This window comes from Schistocerca gregaria, chromosome 2 (genome assembly GCF_023897955.1).
Source record: "Schistocerca gregaria isolate iqSchGreg1 chromosome 2, iqSchGreg1.2, whole genome shotgun sequence".
Classification (NCBI taxonomy): Eukaryota; Metazoa; Arthropoda; class Insecta; order Orthoptera; family Acrididae; genus Schistocerca; species Schistocerca gregaria.
Window position 1 is genome coordinate 754,150,472 of NC_064921.1, and position 21,343 is coordinate 754,171,814.

The 21,343-nt window shown below is 38.7% G+C and overlaps 1 protein-coding gene across 1 annotated transcript in view; it reads right to left on the minus strand.

Annotated features, from left to right (window-relative positions):
• LOC126334942 (cyclin-dependent kinase 8) overlaps nt 1-21,343 on the minus strand; it is a 54,750-nt gene that overhangs the window by 9,409 nt on the left and 23,998 nt on the right. The window contains exons 6-8 of the mRNA XM_049997684.1: nt 11,931-12,144; nt 11,773-11,845; nt 6,340-6,437 (exon numbers count right to left, since the gene is read on the minus strand). Coding sequence (XP_049853641.1) covers nt 6,340-6,437; nt 11,773-11,845; nt 11,931-12,144 — 385 coding nt within the window. The remainder of the gene's footprint in view (nt 1-6,339; nt 6,438-11,772; nt 11,846-11,930; nt 12,145-21,343) is intronic.

A 21,343-nucleotide genomic window follows, 5' to 3' on the forward strand; every position in this document is an offset into this window, starting at 1 on the left:
ATGGTAACAATGTTCTTTCCTTTAAAAAAATTGCTTCAAAATTAAGGTGTGTCTTACAGTTCATAAAATATAGTACTGGCCTCTTTTCAGTTGGTTATTGGACACCACTGTACACAGTGCCTGGATACTCTACCATAACAGTGGAAATATAATCTGTCATATAAATTTTCAAAGATAAATTGTGCAGTTATACTTGAGGAGTTATGCGACGGCACCAAAAGGACTTGCCCGAACACTGCACTACAGTACTGTTAGGAGATGAGCTGCAGACTGATGGAATGAACCATCTGATTGAGAAAAAAACTCAAAAAAAGATGATGTGTTGGAATAAACTCTATGACATCAGCTTGTTCCCAAGCAAAAAAATTTAATGTGGGACACTGTGTTGAATATTTCACTGCTTGTCATATCAAGTAATTTGTCATACTTTTTTTTCATTTGTAATTTGTACTCATTTTTAATTTATTTCATTCAGTACAAAAATGTGTAACTTTTTCATATAAATTTATGTTTTGCTCTCAACATTGCTTAGCATTACATATTTGGTATGATAGATTAAATTAAATACTTCTTTTTCAATGTAACAAACGTGGTAAAAGTAATAATTTTTTAAAAAAAGTTTATTTGGGCACTGATGGGTTAATGCAGTACATTGCCAAAAAAATATGATGAAGTTTTTCAGAATTACATTTTTAGTTGTTACTTTTATAACTATTTGCTTGACTCTTTATAAATTCTATCCATGCAGAGCCCACCCCCCTCCCCCCTCACACACACACACACACACACACACACACATTCATTTAATCAATTCTTATTGTAGCCCAACAGTTTTCTCACACTGATGGCAACATTTCTGCAACGCTGCACTGTTTTGAAATAAGAAGAATGGAAGATTTGAGTTTAACATCCTGTCAGTAATGAGGCCATTAGAGATACAGCACAAACTCCATTTGGGATGCATAGTGTAGGTAACTGGCTGTATCCTTTCAAAGGAACCACATCACTAGCATTCACCTTAAACTATTTAGGAAAATCACAGACAACCTAAATCTGGATAACCACTTGGGGATTTGGACCACACTGCTGTGAGACAATTATTCAGTTATATTTTTCAAAATTTGTGTCTCTTCTATTTTGTTTGATAGTCTGTAGGATTCATTACCATATTAATGCACTCTCACATAGATGCATTTCAGCAAAAGCTGAATTCACTCCTATGATCTACGAACCACTGTCAGCCTGTAAACATCCACTGCTGGCTTTAGATTTTGGAGAATCTGGATCTTACGTAAAAGTTTGCTCACCCAACTACATATTGCATGGAGAGGTATCTGAAATTACATGCCAAGAGCATTTTCATTGATTGCAGAATTTAGTTGCTAAATGCAAATAGTTCAATGTCAGAATTCATGAGCAATTTTCTGAATTCTTATAATTTGATAATGTATTACAGATGTTGGTATTATCTTTTGTTCAGTAATTGAATAATAACTACCTATTCAAAAATGTCAGTGTGTGGATGAGGATGTGTGATAAACTAGTTTCTTCTCTACACAATTTTGTTTTGTTATTGTCATTTTCATATGTACAACCTTCAATACAAGATTCCTCTGACAATAAGAAAATGAAGATGAGGATGGGCTGTTAGAGAAAGCAGTAAAAAGAAATTGCGGTCCCCCCACCACATACACAGCCACTTGAAAGCAAAGTTGGCAACATTCCACTTCTACATTTACAACTGTATCAATAGTCTGCAAGCCACCTGACAGTGCGTGGTGGAGCGTGCTTCCTGGCACTGCAGACTGATCCACCCCTTCCCTTTTCATTCGCAAATGGCATGTGGAAAGAATGATTATCGGTAAGGTAACCTCTGTATTAAATCTAATTTCTTGAATTTTCTTGTTGTGGTCATTTTGCATGACATAAGAGGGAGGGACTAACATGCTGTCTGATTCTTCCTGGAAAGTACTCTCTAGAAATTTCGAGAGTGGACCTCTCCGTGACATACAACACCTCTATTGTAGGATCTGCCACTGGAGTTTATTGAGCATCTCGGTAACATTCTCATGTACACTCAATGATGTTGTGACAAAATAAGCGCACCAGTACTACTTGGTAAAGATCCCAGAGAAGATGAACAATACTCATAATCAATTGTAAGCCACTTCCTTAGTGGATGAACTGCATATTTCCTACATTTATTAACGTTCAGGGTCAACTGCTAGTTCCTGCACCATTCATGAATCCTCTGTAAGTCCTCCTGCAAAATGTTACTGTCTTCTGGCATCGCTACCTTCCTATAGACAACTGCAACATTTGCAAACAATCTTAAAGAGATTCTGACAAATTCTACTAGATCATTTACATACATTGTAAACAGTAACAGTCCCATCACGCTCCCCTGAGTCCCAAAGCCCTTTATATCTGTCAATTTTGTTCAGATAAGAGGGACGTGTTGAGCTTCCTCTGCAAATCTGGTCTCATACTCAGTATGCTTGTATTTATTTATTTATTTATTTTTCAATGAGCAGCAATGCAAGATGGTGTCAAATGCCTTCCTAAAGTTCACGAACACGGTATCAATCTCAGCGTCGATGGATAAAGAGCTGTAGATCTCATAGAGAAGCAGAGCAAGTTGAGTTTTGCAAGATCTCTGTTCTCGGAATCCATGCAGATTTTTATACAGTAGATTTTTGTGCTCCAAAAATGTCATGAAACATGTTGCATAATTCTACAACAGACTGATGTCAACAGTGTAAGATTATAATTATGTGCATGTATCATATGACCCTTTCTGCAAACGAGATTGATCTGTGCTTTCACACAATTTCTGTAGAATCTTATAGGTATCTTATCTGGTCCTGATATTTTTCCACTACAAAGGGATTGTAGTTGTTTTTCTATTCCATGATCAGTTATCTCTATATCTGCCATTTTGAAGTTCGTACAATGACTGAAAAGCGGGACTGTACTACGATCATCTGCTGTGAGACAATTTTTAAAGACTAAATACAGTATTTCAGCCTGCTCCCTGTCATTTTCCATTAGGGTTCCATTGTGGTCACTGAATGACTGAATAGATGATTTCGAACCAGTTACTGATTTTATGTAAGACCAAAACCTCTTACAGTTTTCACTCAAATCAGTTGACATAAATTTACTTTCAAAGTCATCAAATGCTTCTCCCATTGCTCTCCTTATGCTCATTTTTGCTTCATTCAGGTTTTATTTGTCAACTATCTTTTGATTCTCTTGAATCTGCACTGAAGCTCTCTTTGTTACACAGCAGTTTTTTAACACAACTATTAAAACATGGTGAGGGCTTTCCTAGCCCTTGAAATCTTGCTTGGAAAACACTTGCCAAAGGCATACTGCAGGATGGTTTTGCATTTTCTCCATTTGTGCTCCAGCTAAGCCAAAATATTTTCTTACTTTTTTTAAACATTTCTTGAAATACCTGTAGTCACAGATACTGTCACAGCCTTATGGTCACTGATACCCTCTTCTACGTTAACTGATTCAAGAAATTCAGGTCTGTTTGTTCTTAGGAGCTTTACGATGTTACTTTCACAAGTTCGTTCTCTAACCATCTGCTCTCAGTACTTTTCAGACAAGACATTCAGAATAATGTCCTGCAAATCTCTGTCTCTGGCACCAGTTTTGATAGCATGACTCTTCCCAATCTGGCAAGTTGAAGTCACCCTTATTACAACAAGTACTCTACCACTATAGCTCCTGACAAAAGTGGTCTAGCAAAGCATCCAGTTTCTTCACCTATATTAATTCACATTTGGAAACCTCAGTATATATTATCAAATTATTTACTGAAATAAATGTGTCACCATTGTTGATGACTAACCTATCCGTACAATAAAAATTCCAATTTTAATTTAAGGATTTCATGGCCACCATGTCTTACTCAGCCCATAGGCGTCACTGGATGCGGACATGGAGGGGCATGTGGTCAGCATACCATTCTCCAGGCCGTATGTCAGTTTACGATAATGGAGCCGGTACTTCTCAATCACGTAGCTCCCAAGTTTGTGTCACCAGGGCTGAGTGCACCCCATTTTCTAACAGCGCTGCAGACCAGATGGTCACTCACTGAAGTGCTAGCTCAGCCCGACAGCACTTAACGTTGTGATCTGACGAGGACCGGTGCTACCACTGCGGCAAGGCTGTTGGCATCATGCAGTGCATGCTTGGCCAATTAAGAGGGACCCTGAAACTTTCCACCCAACAGCGGAGGTCAAGAAATTTGCATCCAATACTGTACCAGCATCGCCTGAGTCTCCAGTTTTGATCTTCCACTCAGCTCCAAAACAAAGGACCACAATCATCCCTCAGTACAATCTACGAATACTGAGCTTAGCGAGCACTCTGTGTCTGATGATGGCTGTCTTCACAAAATTAGCCATCGACTGCAGGAACGGAGGATGGTCTCAAAACCCAAGTACCATGTCAACAAGAGCTAAGATTTGCAGCAAGTGTGCTTGACATACAATGATACAGGCTCCTCCAAGTACTGGACGGGAATTCCCAACAAATATACTGAGTGCACAATGGCATTCTTTCCCAAACTGCCCACTATTTTCCAGACTGGCTCCATTACCTGCCTAACACTGAAGCTCCCAATGATCAGCATACCTGCACTGGTCTGGACTGCATAGGAAAATCAGACACTGATCATACCTGTTGCTAAGTTATAAGGAGCAACCATGCACCCACTTCCCTCTTTCACCTTCCGCACAGTGATGCACAAACCCACCAATGTCCGCCACTCACTCTTGACTGAGAACAAACCAGTCAGGTGTGTTTCAGAAGTTGCAGTGACAAACAGGTCACCAATGGATTCCAATGGCACCAAAGGTCTCGTTTCCAGTGCCGCAATGTCATCACAGCTTTGAGCAATAGCAAGAAGCATGCTGACTGTGGCCAACACAGCTTCCAGCTGTTTACAGACAGCAGGCAATTACCATTGTGTCCGCACATAACAAGCACACCACTATCCATATCAAACTGTGTGAAAACTGTATGAAATCTCATAAAATACAAACAAAGCAGTCTGAACTAACTGAGAAAGAACAAGTAGACTCCAGCAAAAGAGAACATTACCTGGCTGGGGAGCAAGTTGGGACACAAGCAAAATATAAACAAGAAGAATAAACAAACACTAAAATCTGCTATTTAGAGTTCTCATTACAGTCTAAGATTACAAAATCTGCAAGCTCTTAAAACAAAATTAAATTCCTCTGGTGACAGCAAATGCATTGACAGTTACTCGTAATTAGTGTTTACTTTCACTCTATCAAATATTCTGAGGGACTCAACCTCCCTAGACTGTGCCTATCATTTGAACAATTTTCTTTCTAGCATCAATAGAATCCTTCTTTATCTTTACCTATTTTCTTCTTGCTTATGTCTGCATAAATCATCCTGAAAGCTACGCAGTCATGCATCAAGTTCTTTTCGTGTTTGGGTAACTGTCACCCAGTTCTTGAGTAAGAAAGGAACATAACAAGACGTACCACCTTTGCAGTACTCAGTAATCAGTTTAGAATTTCTCCCAAGGGCAAGTGAATATCTCGAAAGCAAAGCTGTTGGTTCACAATGCTGTTGGCTTAATCATGATGATGGTTTGTGGGACGCTCAACATCAAGGTCATCAGTGACCATAAAAGTTCCCATTCTTTTTAGTCCCAATCTCGCCACCTGCCGAATTACGGCGAGATTATGAGGGCAACACAAACACCCAGTCCTCGGGTGGAGAAAAATCCCTGACCCAGACGGGAATTGAACCTGGGACCCTGTGATCCAGAGGTAGCAACACTAGCCACTAGACCACTAGCGGTGGACTGTTGGCTTAATATCTAGTAAACTATGAGAGAAAATGAACTATATAAATACAAGGAACATCCACAAATTAGCACTTATATGTACAAGATGGTTTGAATATCTGTGTGTCAAACAATGGAAAATCCAGGGTGGAATATTGACATTATCATGAAAGGGACATTTAAATGGGTGTTCATCAGAATAGACAACACACACACACACTTGCATGCATGTCCATATGTAACTCACACACATACATGATCTGGTCGCCAAGGCATGTAACATGGACATTCATGCTTGGGAGTTTTTATACAGGAATTTAACTTCAAAATGCACTAAAGAACATGAGCAATCAAATAGTCTGCTGTACATACACATTACTAACTACAAACATTAACCATAATGTGAACAGTATTTGATAAATTAAGTAAAGAATCACACATGACACTTGAAGGTAATTAAATAAAAGAAAATGGCATTCGAAACAGTTTAGAGCACTCACTCAGCTGTATGAAGTGGCTCCTCCTGAAAATAGGCATCCTGCATAGCCTGCTCAGATGTTATCCTCTTTGTTGGGTCCATCAACAGTAGCTTTTGTAACTACAAAAATGAGAAACATTTTGGTCAATGGCAAAGGAAAATTAATCAAATGACTCAGTCAGAAACATTAACAAGCCATTTGACATCATTCGTATTTCCTTACCAAATTTTGTTTGTTCTTAACATACGGTATATTTTTGAGTATTCATACTTCACACATCACTATTCTCACCAAATAAGGGAAGTGATTTGACAGTAAATCTCATTAATTTGGGTTCCTCATATTTTCCTGATGACTCAACCCTTAAACCAGTTTTGGCTAGTTGGAAACTAAACTCATGCTCATCAATTAAGGATAATTGCAGAACGTGGAGCCACACAACACAGCACTACAGAAAACTGGCTCTAATAGCACAGGCAGATAGGGAACAACTGTCCCGAAACACATGTGCTACAAAACGCCACTGTTTCCTACGCATGTACCTCGACATCAGTATGGAATATGATCACCATGCACATGTACACAGGCCGCAAAAGGGGTTGGCATACTCTGGAACAGGTAGTCGAGCAGCTGCTGGGGTATAGCCTCCCGTTCTAGCACCAGGCTTATCGAGTTCCTGAAGTGTCATAGGGGTTTGAAGACTTGCAGCGATACATCGACCGAGAGCCTACCAGACGTGCTCGAAGGGGTTTAGGTCTGGGGAACAAGCAGGCCAATCCAGTCATCTGATATCCTGATATCTTCTGTTTGAAGGTACTCCTTCACGATGGCTGCTTGGTGGGGCCGTGCATTATCATCCATCAGGAGGAAGGTGGGACCCATTGCATCCCTGAAAAGGTGGACATACTAGTGCAAAATGATATCCCGATACACCTGACCTGTTACAGTTCCTCTGTCAAAGACATGCAGGGGTGTACATGCACCAACCATAATCCCACCCCACACCATCAAACCACGACCTCCATACAGGTCCCTTTCAAGGACACTAAGGAGTTGGTATCTGGTTCCTGGTTCACGCCAGATGTAAACCCAGTGAGAATCACTGTTCAGACTATACCTGGACTCGTCCATGAACATAACCTGGGCCCACTGTTTCAATGACCATGTACTGTGTTCTTGACACCAGGCTCCACGGGCTCTCCTGTGACCAGGGGTCAGTGGAATGCACTTTGCACATCTCCGGTTGAATAAACTGTTCAGTCGTCTGTAGACTGTGTGTCTGGAGACAATTGTTCCAGTGGCCGTGGTAAGGTCCTGAGCGAGGCTACCTGCAGTACTCCGTGGCCGTCTGCAGGCACTGATAGTGAGATATCGGTCTTCTTGTGGTGTTGTACACTGTGTACGTCCCGTACTGAAGCGCCTGGACTGTTTCCTGTCTGCTGAAATTGTTGCCATAATCTTGAGATCACACTTTATGGCACACAGAGGGCCTGTGCTACGACCTGCTGTGTTTGACCAGCCTTCAGTCGCCCTAGTATTCTACCCCTCATAACGTTATCAATATGTGTTCTTTGAACCATTTTCAACACACAGTCACCATTAACACATCTGAAAATGTCTGCACACTTACTCGCTGCACCGTACTCTGACATGCACCAACACACCTCTGCGTATGTCGACTGCTGTCAGCGGCACCGTGCGACGACTGCAGGTCAAATGTATCGCATGGTCATACCCTGAGGTGATTTAAACCCACAAACTGCCCACCAGAGTGTTGTTTCATCATGTATCAGCATTATTCTTAATTTATGAGCATGAGTGTAGTTCACTTCTTATTGTCTTCTCAAAACAGCCCACACATTTTCAATCTACATCTGCACCCATACTCTTAGCTACTATGCAGTAGCACTGTATCATTCACATATGGAGTGAGAGAAGAGTAACTTCTTAAACGACTCTGTGAGCATTGTAATAAGTCTAAGCTTGTCGTCAAGACCCCTAAAGGGAGTGATATGTAGCGGGTGGCTGTACATTCTAAGAATCATCATTTAAAGTTAGTTCTTGAAAGTTCCTAACAAGGGGACCGCACCTACTCATCATCATCAATTTTGTCCAAATTTATGGTATATCCAGGGCTTGCTCATAAATAAAAGTGACAGAGGTGGGAGCTCCAAGTGTTTAGAAAAAATAGTATTTTTGGCACAGGTCGGTTGAGGCATGAGTCATTTATGTTAGTGTAGACTCCAGGCAGCAGTTGGTGAAGCAGAAAGAGTGCAAATGGTAATCTGAGGGTCATGGGATTGAGTTCCTACGCAAAACATTTTATTAAAAATTTTCCATTTTTATGTCACTCACACTGGAAATAAACCAAGACAAGAATCAATAGAGTGTATTTGATGTGCTTAGACCCTATTTGTGCGAGAACAAATATCTTCTGAAATTGACTAGAGGCAAGAGAAAACATGATGAGGTTTTTCAAGATGAAGGATTGGCATCTTGCACTCCACTAAGTGCAACCCTGGTCATCAGTTAAAGAATTTTATGGAAAAGCTTCAAAATTACTCTCATCTCATCAAGAGGAAAAAAGAAAGCATATCTACAGAAGACCGTGTCGAAATACATTCCACTGTACATCAACAGCTATTCTTGCCAGTATTTGGCAAAACGATGCATTACACATGATTTGCTGTCAAACAGTGTGATGATAGGGAACCTTTTATGAATATCAACCACATTTGTTTTTCTACAGAAACTTTAAAGCGCTCATGTAATTATGAAAATAAAGTGTTTATAAAGTTTGCATGATGCCAAGAAAATTACTGATTTCCAAATTTCTATGATAACTATTACCTTGGCATGTGTAAATTGTCAACTGTAGAACAATAAAAGTATTCTAAAGTCATATACGAAGTCCTCATGTACACGTTAAATTCCTTGATGGAAATTTACTTGTAATCGCAAATTGTCCTTTGTGTTTCCTTTTACGAAAATATTCATAAATACAATATACTGAGCATTATTTCATATTATTTGTGTTGTAACTTAAAAACTGAATATTATAAAAAGGTTTCCACATAGGGACTCAAACTCACATCCCTTGGATTACTGTTTTGACTCTTGCTGCTGGTCCAACTGCTGTCTGGAATCTACACTAACATAAACGGCTCATGCCTCATCTGACATGCACCAAAAATGCCTTTTTTTTTCTTAAACACTTAGCATGTGGAGCTTCCACTTTTAACACTTTCATTTCTGCCCAAACCCTGCATCTACCATAAATTTGGATGAACTCAGTGAGTCCCCTTGTTATTGTTCTGTGGGACCAAATTAAGGAGAAGTCTCCATGGTCATGGAACGAGTCAATACATGAAATTATACGATGATAGAAGAAACAGATAAAATGAAATATAAAAAAACATATTCAGGCAACAAGTCATAAGTTTAAATAAAGAAAATCAACAACGTAACACTGGAATTTGCTTAATTTTTTAGCTCTTCCAGGAGCTCCTCGACAGAATAGGAGGAGCCATGAGGAAACTCTTCAGTTTAGACTTAAAAGAGTTTGGGCTACTGCTAAGATTTTTAAGTTCTTGTGGTAGCTTATTGAAAATGGATGCAGCAGAATACTGCACTTCTTTCTGCACAAGAGTCAAGGAAGTGCATTCCACATGCAGATTTGATTTCTGCCTAGTATTAACTGAGTGAAAGCAGCTAGCTCTTGGGAATAGGCTAATATTGCTAACAACAAACGACATTAAATAAAATATATACTGTACAGGCAATGTCAGAATTCTCAGACTATTGAATAGGGGTCAACAAGAGGTTCTTGAACTTACTCCACATATAGCTCGAACAGCCTGTTTTTGAGTCAAAAATACCCTTTTTAAATCAGAAGAATTACCCCAAAAAATAATACCATACGACATAAGCATATGAAAATATGCGAAGTAGACTACTTTTCGTGTTGAACTGTCACTTATTTCAGATGTTAAGTAGTTTGTATCTGTCTTGAAGTGTTTGCTGGTTAATTTCTTTCAGTATCTCTATGGCGCTCTTCCATGGGTCAAATAAACTTGTGACCACTCATGCTGCCCCTGTTTGCATACATTCAACATCCCCTGTTAGCCCTACACACCCGAGCAATATTCTATTATGGGTCACATGAGTGTTTTGTCAGCATTTTCCTTTGCAGACTTATTGCATTTCTCTAGTATACTACCAACATACCAAAGTCTGACAGCTGCTTTATGTGTGACTGATGCTATGTGATCATTCCATTTCATATTCCTACAAACTGTTACACCAGATATTTGTAACAGCTGACCAGTTCCAAGTATGACTCTGACATTTTAGTCATAGGATGCACTGTTTTTTTCCATTTTTGAAGATAATAAAGTACTGCTCTAGAAAATAGAATTTTTTCACCTCCTGTAGCATATGGCATCACTCTAAACAACAATATATGTTTCTTTTTTTGCTTGTTTTCCAACACTTTTGAATAAACCAGTGGTTCCCATTTGCTTCAACAACATATATTTCCACCCAGCCAAGCTATTACACCACAAACCATACTGTAAGAAAGACAGAATATTTCATCTGACCTAGAAAGCTGAGACCAATGGTTCTCCTGCTCTGAATTTGATATTAACCATGCTCGAAACTTGAGATGATGGTTACATTTGCTTTAAATTTGTATAGCTGTTAAACTGAAACTAGTATTTAAAAACTGCAATGACACCTAATTTGTCATTTCCCTTGTATCCTATGACTCCTTAAGAGTCCAACATTAAGTTCATCAGATTGTCATTTATGAGAGAAGGTGTTAGCATACCATACCACAGTATGACAGGGATGTCTAGAACATTGACAGTGCTGAGAATTAAAACTAATTTCTATAAATGTATAAAGGCACTTAAAATCATGCCAGCAACTTAGTCTGAACCAGATGAAGGCCGCTCAGGGCTCATCTCTGGTGAGAGGTACCCCTCTCTTGCCAATCCGCCCCCCCCCCCCTCCCGCCAACACGAGAGGTACGTAAAACAGTAGTCAGATAAATAACAATATTCCACACAGATAAAGGAGAATATAAGAAATAAATGTCAGGAACTCTGACAATGCCAAGAGCTAAAAGCAGTTTCAGGAAATGTAAAATGAGGCACAAAATAGGACCACATGTCAGTCCGAGCGACATGTAGGGCTCTCAGGACTCAATCGCAGAGAGAAGCTCTCCCCGACGCACAACACCAACTGACATGAGGTGTGAGTAAACAATAACACAGCAAACAACTCCCTTCTAAATACACAAAGGGGAGGTGTGTGCAAGTAAAAGGGGAAGAGAGTTAAGACTGTAAAAATATCAGAAAAAAGATAATGAATAGTCATATTTCCAGAAACTTCCTGTCACAGATCATACAAGTAAAAGATTAACAATATTTGTCACATATAAGTGCTTACCAAATGGAATGCTTTGCTATCAGGTTTAATTTTGTGTCGATCCATATACTTCACCAATGAGCAGTTTGAATAGCTGGAAACAAAAAGTACATTATTAACAACTGAAAATTATTGAGACATGTTAATCAAGGGGAAAATTATACCACAAATCCACATACTTGGCTCGTTTAAAATCTTTAAGAAGTGTTGGATGTTCTGGCATCTTCTTAATATCTTCCCAATCCTTCTCCAATGGAAATCCCATCACATTAAATATTCTGTCCAGCTGATCATGATGATAAGGGTTACTTGTTTTGATATCCTCTTGCCGGCAATGGAAAATTGGTTCTGATGTTAACAACTCAGCAAATATGCAGCCTATTGCCCATATATCTACAACAAAATAAAAACATGTCATGCCTCACAAAAATGCCAAGAATATTGCAGCATTTTTACATTAAGGTGTACATGAAAAAATAAAATGTATCATACATTTTTCATTACACCCAAGACCGATACGTTTTATGAATAAGTGTGTGTGTGTGTGTGTGTGTGTGTGTGTGTGTGTGTGTGTGTGTGTGTGAGAGAGAGAGAGAGAGAGAGAGAGAGAGAGAGAGAGAGAGAGGTAAGACTTTTCACAGAAGATGTTAGACAAATTACAGTCAAGCTGTACATTAACTTATTGTTTTCACAAGAGTAGAAATTTAGTTCTTTAAAAACATTAACAGAACCAGGAGTACATTAGATACTGAAGAATCATCATAGTTGAGCTCCACATTAGCTGTATCCAATAACATTGTAAGTTGTTACAACTGTCCTGTAACAACTGAGCCCAAATGCAGGGTGGCATAATTGCATATGAATGATCAGCCAGAGGCGTTCATACCAGAAACTTGAAAATTAATTCTGTACTTACTGTGATAGAATGGGTGGTTCTGTAATTAGAATCCATCTAGCACCTTCCAACAGGATTTCCAGTTGGTTACGCCTGCACATGCGCACGTGGGCGTGCGCGCGCCCGCGCCCTCGCACACGCACACACACACACACACACACACACACACACACACACACACACACCAATTATAACAAAACTTCTACAGCATCACACACACACACACACACACACACCAATTATAACAAAACTTCTACAGCATGCTGCAGTAAGTACAGAAATCATTTTTGGATACAAATCTCCACATAAAAATTACTCATGGGATACTTTAAAGAAAGTTCCATCTTCCTGTCATAGAGCTAACACCCAGCATTAATCTATGAAACAGTCATGTAAGCTCCTGTGCACCATTTGAAGCCGAGCCTGAAAAGTTTGAATACCGATTCATGGAATAAACAAGTATTTAAAAAAGCAACTGGTTACTTTTTTGTTTTTATTTTAAAACAAATTTAATTATCAAAACAACTTTTATTATTCATTTATGAACATGTGACCAAAATTCAAATACAAAACAGTCACATCTTCATGACGGCTGTACCTCTTCCAGGAAATGGTAATCTTTCCTTTAGTTCAAAGACATAACTTCTCATAACTACTGATAACAACAAACTTTAATGTGCATGTCTTCTGACATTAAAGAGCATTAAAGAGAGGTTTCACTTCATGACTGTCAGTGAGAGTTTAGTTTAATAAAAGGTGCTGGTCTTGGCATTCAAACCTTTGCTACAATCTTTGGGCAACGGCATGGAACTACAAAACATGATGAGAATTTTGACCATGAATTGCAATGTGTGCTAATCTTGATTAATATCAGCAGCTATATGATTGACTCGACAGAGAAAGAGAGTTTAAAACATGACAGGGAAAAAAACAATCCCAAGGAAACCCAGAGATACGATATATCTATAATTAATCACAGGGACACACAAAAAGATGCTTGTGACACAGCTGTTTTTGGTTGTAGATAGGTCCTGAAGAAGCAAATTTGTGAAGGAAAAATTATTGAGAGAGATCTACCGGCAAATAAACAAGATATTTGTATTTTCTTAAGGGGACCTTGTCATGAGTGAATTTCCTACGGTTGACCATACTAACATTGGTAATTTTTTTTCAAAAACTATTTGTTCAAATCACACCAAATTTGAAATATGTATAAATTGTCCTATTTTTCCTGAGTGTATTATTTATATGACAGTAACATTGTTACCACAGAAGAAATTCCAAAAATGTATGCAACCTAAAAAATTGGCATTAAAAATTATATGTAAATATTTGTTGTAAAAACAGTGTACGACGAAATAGTTGTATTGAGTGACAAAAGAATAACAGTCCACCACAAAAAAGAGTAAGAAACATAATGAACAGTATGTAGAAGTCGAGAACACAAAGATGTGATTATATGGCATTGATAAAAGTGGTAGTGCGACCTCCAGACCAGACATGAAGAAACGCAAATCAGCAAATCATAAGTACTTACTTTTTCTACCAAAGTGAACTGTTTAATAACCTAAAACTAACAAAACTGTATCATTATAGATCCCACTGATGATGCCTTAGAACAGGAGAAGGCGAAATGCGTATGGGATAAATAAAGTAACTAACAGCAATAAAAGGCAGTTTTATTTACAAAACAAGTATTTGTCAAACCTTTTGTGTGACTGCCATAATTCTAGTACATTTTAATGGAAGTGGTGTACTTAATCTCTGCACCAAGTGTCATTGACATACATGTATTGTTTTCAGAGAAAACTGTATCTAAATCTAAACATTTCATACTTTCGGGGAAATACATTTAAAGTTTCTATACAGTCTTTTCAACTGATACTCAAAGTTAAATCTCGCCAGGTCAATAGCTGTCATCACTGTGGGTTTCTGTATCCTCCAGCTTATGTTAGGAGGCCCTCTGTTGAATTATGTTTTTAAGGGCATTTTTCTCAGCATCTTGCACCCTCAGCAGGTCAACTGATAGAAGTGCATTCTTCATGTTCACCCAAGGTTCTACACCCATGCCAGTAAAAACTTTCAGCCTATTGGCTGACTCATCACTGAAACACAGCACTGCATCCATGACACCAGTTTTTTGGGCTTTGAGGTCCACAAATACTATTTTAGGTAAATGTTCCCACACACAGCAACTAAGACTTTTATTGGGAATTTGAGTTCTCCCATGGATACATTTGGCAATCAAGTTTTAGCTAGCCAACTTTCTATAGATAAGTTTTATAACATCTACTATTGACATTGCTGGAGGATGGTTATCTCTATATCCATCACCAGTTATACCAGCGCTATAATAGACGTGTCTCGGGGTTCTTTGGACAGAGAGAATGACAAGGGCACTCTGTTAGCTTTAAATTTACTCCTACTGTTAAACTTCGTTAACCTGTTCATATTCACAATCTGCACAGATTAAATATGTTCAAATGTATATGAATTTCTAAGGGACCAAACTGCTGAGGTCATCAGTCCCTAGATTTACCCACTATTGAAACTAGCTTAAACTAACTTATGCTAAGAACAACACACACAGCCATGCCCGAGGGAGGACTCAAACCTCCGTTGGGAGAGGCCGTGAAATCTGTGACATGGCACCTCTAACTGTGCGGCCACTCCATGCGGCAGGTAAAATATAACTATAAACACAATAAGATTACTTTCTAAACTTAAGTATTACTTCAAATCACTATGATGCATAAAACAAAAACACAACACTGAACTGATGTTTAGCTGTTACCGACATTCGCTCAGCATCAGGTTAAACATTTTGCAAAGTAGTGGTCAAATAATATATATAGTAAAGACAAAGATAGGCTGCTGCAGCCGGGATAAACACAGCTCAATTGACAGGTGACAGAAGGGGGCATGTCATTGTTTAGTAATGCTCTTTCTCACCAATTAATATATACCAAACATTAAAAGCCATACATATTCTGGTTCAGGAAGGAATGAGGTATAGCTTAACACAAAAAATTGTTATTTTGGCAGATTTTCATTTCCTGATTGTCTTAAGTCGTATTTCAGTGATTTATTGCATCCTTTTCTTTAATTTCATTTATTATTTTTGGTAACTGACTGTCTCTGCAAATATGCCAAGATCAAGAAGAAATACTTTTTCTGGGTTGTCAGACACTTTGTGATTCAGAAGTAGACTCTAACAAACCAGAGAGTTTTGTAGTCAGTAAAGAGGGAATTACATGCAAGGGAGAAAACAATGACTGAAATGCCATCCCACAGCTTAGAACACATGGTGCAAATAATAATAGGCAGTACTATAGAGTCGAAGAAAGCTCTAAATGGGGTGGAAAGTAAATGTACATCTGAAGTGGAGGAAAGGAAGTTGAGTCTAATGGGATTACCCATGCAGCTGGTGGGGGTGGGGAGTGTGACAGGAAGCAGACAGGAATCTTACAGATATGTACAGCAATACTACAGGCAAATAACAGACTGGAGGAAGAAAAGTATGAGCAACTTGAAAATTACAGGGGAAATGTTGACTAAAAACAGAAACCGATTCAACAAGGAAAGAAAGTAGGCAGTCTCAGTCATAAATAAGGTCCTGCGAAATGGTGCCTTTCAGAGACTGCAAAAAACGAAAGACATCAGACCAACACACTTCTCAAGGACTACACTGATTTTTCTTCAGTCATTACATTTGTTTCCTTTGATGCACTTCATTTTGCAATGATAGAATGCAATTGTGAAAAACTTCCACATTTACACTTCAAATAATGAAACAGTTTATTTCAAACAATGGAAAATCCAGGATGGAATGTAACAATATTATGATATTATATGTAATATATTAAAAACAAAGATTCCAAGACTTACCAAGCGGGAAAGCGCCGGTAGATAGGTACAATGAATAAAACACAAACACACACACAGAATTTGAGCTTTCGCAACCGGCGGCTGCTTCGTCAGGAAAGAGGGAAGGAAAAGGAAAGATGAAAGGATATGGGTTTTAAGGGAGAGGGTAAGGAGTCATTCCAATCCCGGGAGTGGAAAGACTTACGTTAGGGGGAAAAAAGGATAGGTATATGCTCGCGCGCGCACACACACACACACACACACACACACACACACACACACACACACACACATCCATCCATCCATCCCGGGATTGGAATGACTCCTTACCCTCTCCCTTAAAACCCATATCCTTTCATCTTTCCTTTTCCTTCCCTCTTTCCTGACGAAGCAGCCGCCGGTTGCGAAAGCTCAAATTCTGTGTGTGTGTTTGTGTTTTATTCATTGTACCTATCTACCGACGCTTTCCCGCTTGGTAAGTCTTGGAATTTTTGTTTTTAATATATTTTTCCCATGTTGAAGTTTCTTTCTATTTTATTTACATCATCATTAATATAATGTAATGTAATATAAAATAATATAATTATATATGAGTCACGTGTGTGTGTGTGTGTGTGTGTGTGTGTGTGTGTGTGTGTGTGTGTGCGCGCCTTTGCGTGAGCCGTCATTTTGATGCAGGCCTTACAGGCCAAAAGCTTCATTTGGAACAGTCTTTTACTTGTGCCTATCTGCGACTCACCATCTCTGCTACATGGTGAGAAACAGGTTATTTATTTTATTTACCCAAAAAGTAACACCCAAAAATATCAATGTAGTCCTTGATAGTGGAAATGTAGTTCCCAAACGTGTTGGACTAAAATAGAAAAATGCATGTCTGCAACTTGACATGTCATCTTTATAGTGAGCAACTAGCTTAGCAGATTATGAAGACAGTGAAAGAACTTATGAGATATAGAAAATTATTTAGATACTTAAATGTGATGAAATTGTAATCTTGAAGGATGAGTGGAACTGGGTAATAGGAAGCGGAAGACAAGGAAAAACAGAAGGAGAGAATGGACTGGGGGAACAGAACAAAAACAGGAAGCCACCTGTTGCACAGAGCATAATTTATAACACCTTTTTATAGAATTTTGAAATAAGGTTGTATATGTGGAAGAGACCAGGAGACACTAGAAAGTTTCACAGCGGTTATAAAACAGTAAAGCACATATTTCAAAACCAGATTTTAAACTGTAAGACATTTTTGGAGGCAGATGTGGATCTTGACATAATTTACTGTTTATGAACTGAAGACTGAAACTGCATAAACCACAAAAAGGTAATAAATTCAGGAGAAAGGACTTAGACAAACTGAAGGAAACACAGACTGCTGAGAGTTTCAGAGGAAGCATTAGGCAACACTGGACAAATCCTCGGACAACTCATGAGATATCGAATTTAACTGACAAAAGGAGAAAATATAAAAATGTAGCAAATGCAACTGGCAAAAGAGAATACAGAAGTCTAAACAATGAAATTAACAGAAAGTGCAAAGCAGCTAAGTAGGAATGGTAAAACAAGGTGGATGAAGCATGCATAACAAGGGGAGTGACAGATGCTGCTTATAGGTCAATTAAGGAGACCTTTGGAGAAAAGAGAAACAACTGTACAAAAATCTTGAGTGCAGATGGAAAGCCAGTACTAAGCAAAGAAGGGAAAACTGAAAGGAGTATATCACTTCAGTTTTACTCGATGATTTGCCGTCTATTACCACGAACTCCGACCTTCCTGACAGGAAATCATGAATCCAGTCGCACAACTGAGATGATACCCCATAGGCCCGCAGCTTGATTAGAAGTCGCTTGTGAGGAACGGTGTCAAAAGCTTTCTGGAAATCTAGAAATAAGGACTCAACTTGAGAACCCCGGTCGATACCGGCCATTACTTCATGTGAATAAAGAACTAGCTGCATTGCACAAGAGCGATGTTTTCTGAAACCATGCTGATTATGTATCAATAGATCGTTTCCTTCGAGGTGATTCATAATGTTTGAATACAGTATATGCTCCAAAACCCCACTGCAAACCGACGTCAATGATATAGGTCTGTAGTTAGATGGATTACTCCTACTACCCTTCTTAAACACTGGTGCGACATGCGCAATTTTCCAATCTGTAGGTACAGATCTATCGGTGAGCAAGCGGTTGTATATGAGTGCTAAGTAGGGAGCTATTGTATCAGTGTAATCTGAAAAAAACCTAATCGGTATACAATCTGGACCTGAAGACTTGCCCGTATCAAGCGATTTGAGTTGCTTTGCAACCCCTAAGGTATCTACTTCTAAGAAACTCATGCTAGCAGCTGTTCGTGTTTCAAATTCTGGAATATTCCATTCGTCGAGTAAAACTGAAGTGATATCAGGTGTTCCCCAGGGAAGCTTCCTGGGACCTCTGCTGCTCCTGATCTATATAAATGACCTGGGTGACAATCTGAGCAGTTCTCTAGGTTTTTCGCAGATGATGCTGTAATTTACCGTCTAGTAAGGTCATCCGAAGACCAGTATCAGTTGCAAAGCAATTTAGAAAAGATTGCTGTATGGTGTGGCAGGTGGCAGTTGACGCTAAATAACGAAAAGTGTGACGTGATCCACATGAGTTCCAAAAGAAATCCGTTGGAATTCGATTACTCGATAAATAGTACAATTCTCAAGGCTGTCAATTCAACTAAGTACCTGGGTGTTAAAATTACGAACAACTTTGGTTGGAAAGACCACATAGATAATATTGTGGGGAAGGCAAGCCAAAGGTTGCGTTTCATTGGCAGGACACTTATAAGATGCAACAAGTCCACTAAAGAGACAGCTTACACTACACTCGTTCGTCCTCTGTTAGAATATTGCTGCGCGGCGTGGGATCCTTAGCAGGTGGGATTGACGGAGGACATCGAAAGGGTGCAAAAAATGGCAGCTCGCTTTGTATTATCACGTAATAGGGGAGAGAGTGTGGCAGATATGATACACGAATTGGGATGGAAGTAATTACAGCAGAGACGTTTTTCGTCGCTGTGAGGTCTTTTTACAAAATTTCAGTCACCAACTTTCTCTTCCGAATGCGAAAATATTTTGTTGAGCCCAACCTACGTAGGTAGGAATGATCATCAAAATAAAATACGAGAAATCAGAGCTCAAACAGAAAGGTTTAGGTGTTAGTTTTTCCCGTACGCTGTTAAGGAGTGGAATGGTAGAGAGATAGTATGATTGTGGTTCTACGAACCCTCTGCCAAGCACTTAAATGTGAACTGCAGAGTAGTCATGTAGATGTAGATGTAGAAGGTCTATATAGGGTGTTCCCAAGAGAAATGGTCAATATTCAGGGATATAACAGGAATGATAATTCAAAGCAAAAAAGTCTAGTAAACTTGGGCTCTAAAGTACATCTCCTAAGATCAAAACAAGAAAACATGCCCAGTAAACATGGGCATTGAAGAGCATGAGCACTTATTCATCTTCACTACTGTGAAACACATCTCTTCTAGTGAACAAATGTTCATAGCTCTTAACATATGCATTTTAGAGCCCATGTTTACTCAACATTTTTTCTTATTTTGGATCATACTACCTCCTCCCAAAATATAGAAAGCAAAGAGCTTGCAGTAGAAGAGATTTTTTAACGGTATCAAAGATGAAGAAGCGCTCATAGGTCTCGAAGCATGTATTTTAGACCCGTAGACTCTTTTGCTTTCAATGGTCATTCCCTGTCATGTCCCTGAATATTGATCATTCCTTCTGGGATAGCCTCTATATGGGAACACGGTTGAGGACAATGTCATCAAAAGTGAAGAAATAGGTAAACATGAGATGGGACATATGATTCTGTAAAGAGCACTAAAAGACCTAAGTCAAAACAAGGCCCCTGGAGTAGATGACATTCCTACAGAATTATTGAGATTCTTGTGAAAGTCAACCATCATAAAATAATTCCAGCTTGTGTGCACAATATGAGACACGAGAAATGCTCAGATTTCAGGAAGAATTTAATAATTCTAATTCCAGAGACGCAAGGTGCTGACTGGCGTGTACACTACAGATCCATAGTTTAATGTTCCACAGATCATAAATCATAATGATGTGAAATAAGTCATCTTACATACAAATTGCAGATTAATTTGTAAACATGGCTAAATGCTGAGTAATAAGTCATAGTCACAAAACATTGATACAAAATGTTTACAAACTCATGCAAAAAACTGTACAGGTTGACCTTGGAGGAAATAAGTTTGTGTTCCAGAGAAACGTAGCAACACATAAGGCAAGACTGATCCTGAGAACTATCTTAGAAAATTGATTGAAGAAAGGCAAATCTACTTTTTGCCATTTGTAGATTTCAATGTGGACCACACTAAAATTTTTGAAATTTTGAAGGTAGAAGGTATAAAATATAGTGACTGAAAAAATTATTTCCAACTTGTATATAAACCTGAGTGCTATTATAAGAGTCAAAGGACATGAAAAGAAAGTCATAATTGAGAAGGGATTGAAGGACTGTACCCAGTCCTCTATCAATCTGTAACTTGAGCAAGGTGTGTAGGCAACCAAGAAGAAATTTTTAAAGGGAATTAAAGTTCCGGGAGGGGAAATAAAAGCTCTGTTTTGCCGATAACACAGCAATTCTGCCAGAGACAGCTAAGGACTGGGAAGAGGATATGAACAGGAAAGAAAATGTCGTGAAACAAGATTACAAGATAGACATAAACAAAAGTAAAACAATGGTAACAGAATGCGGTAAAAGTAAATGCTGAGGGAATTAGGTTAGGAAATAAGACACTCAAAGACATAGATGAGTTTTGTTA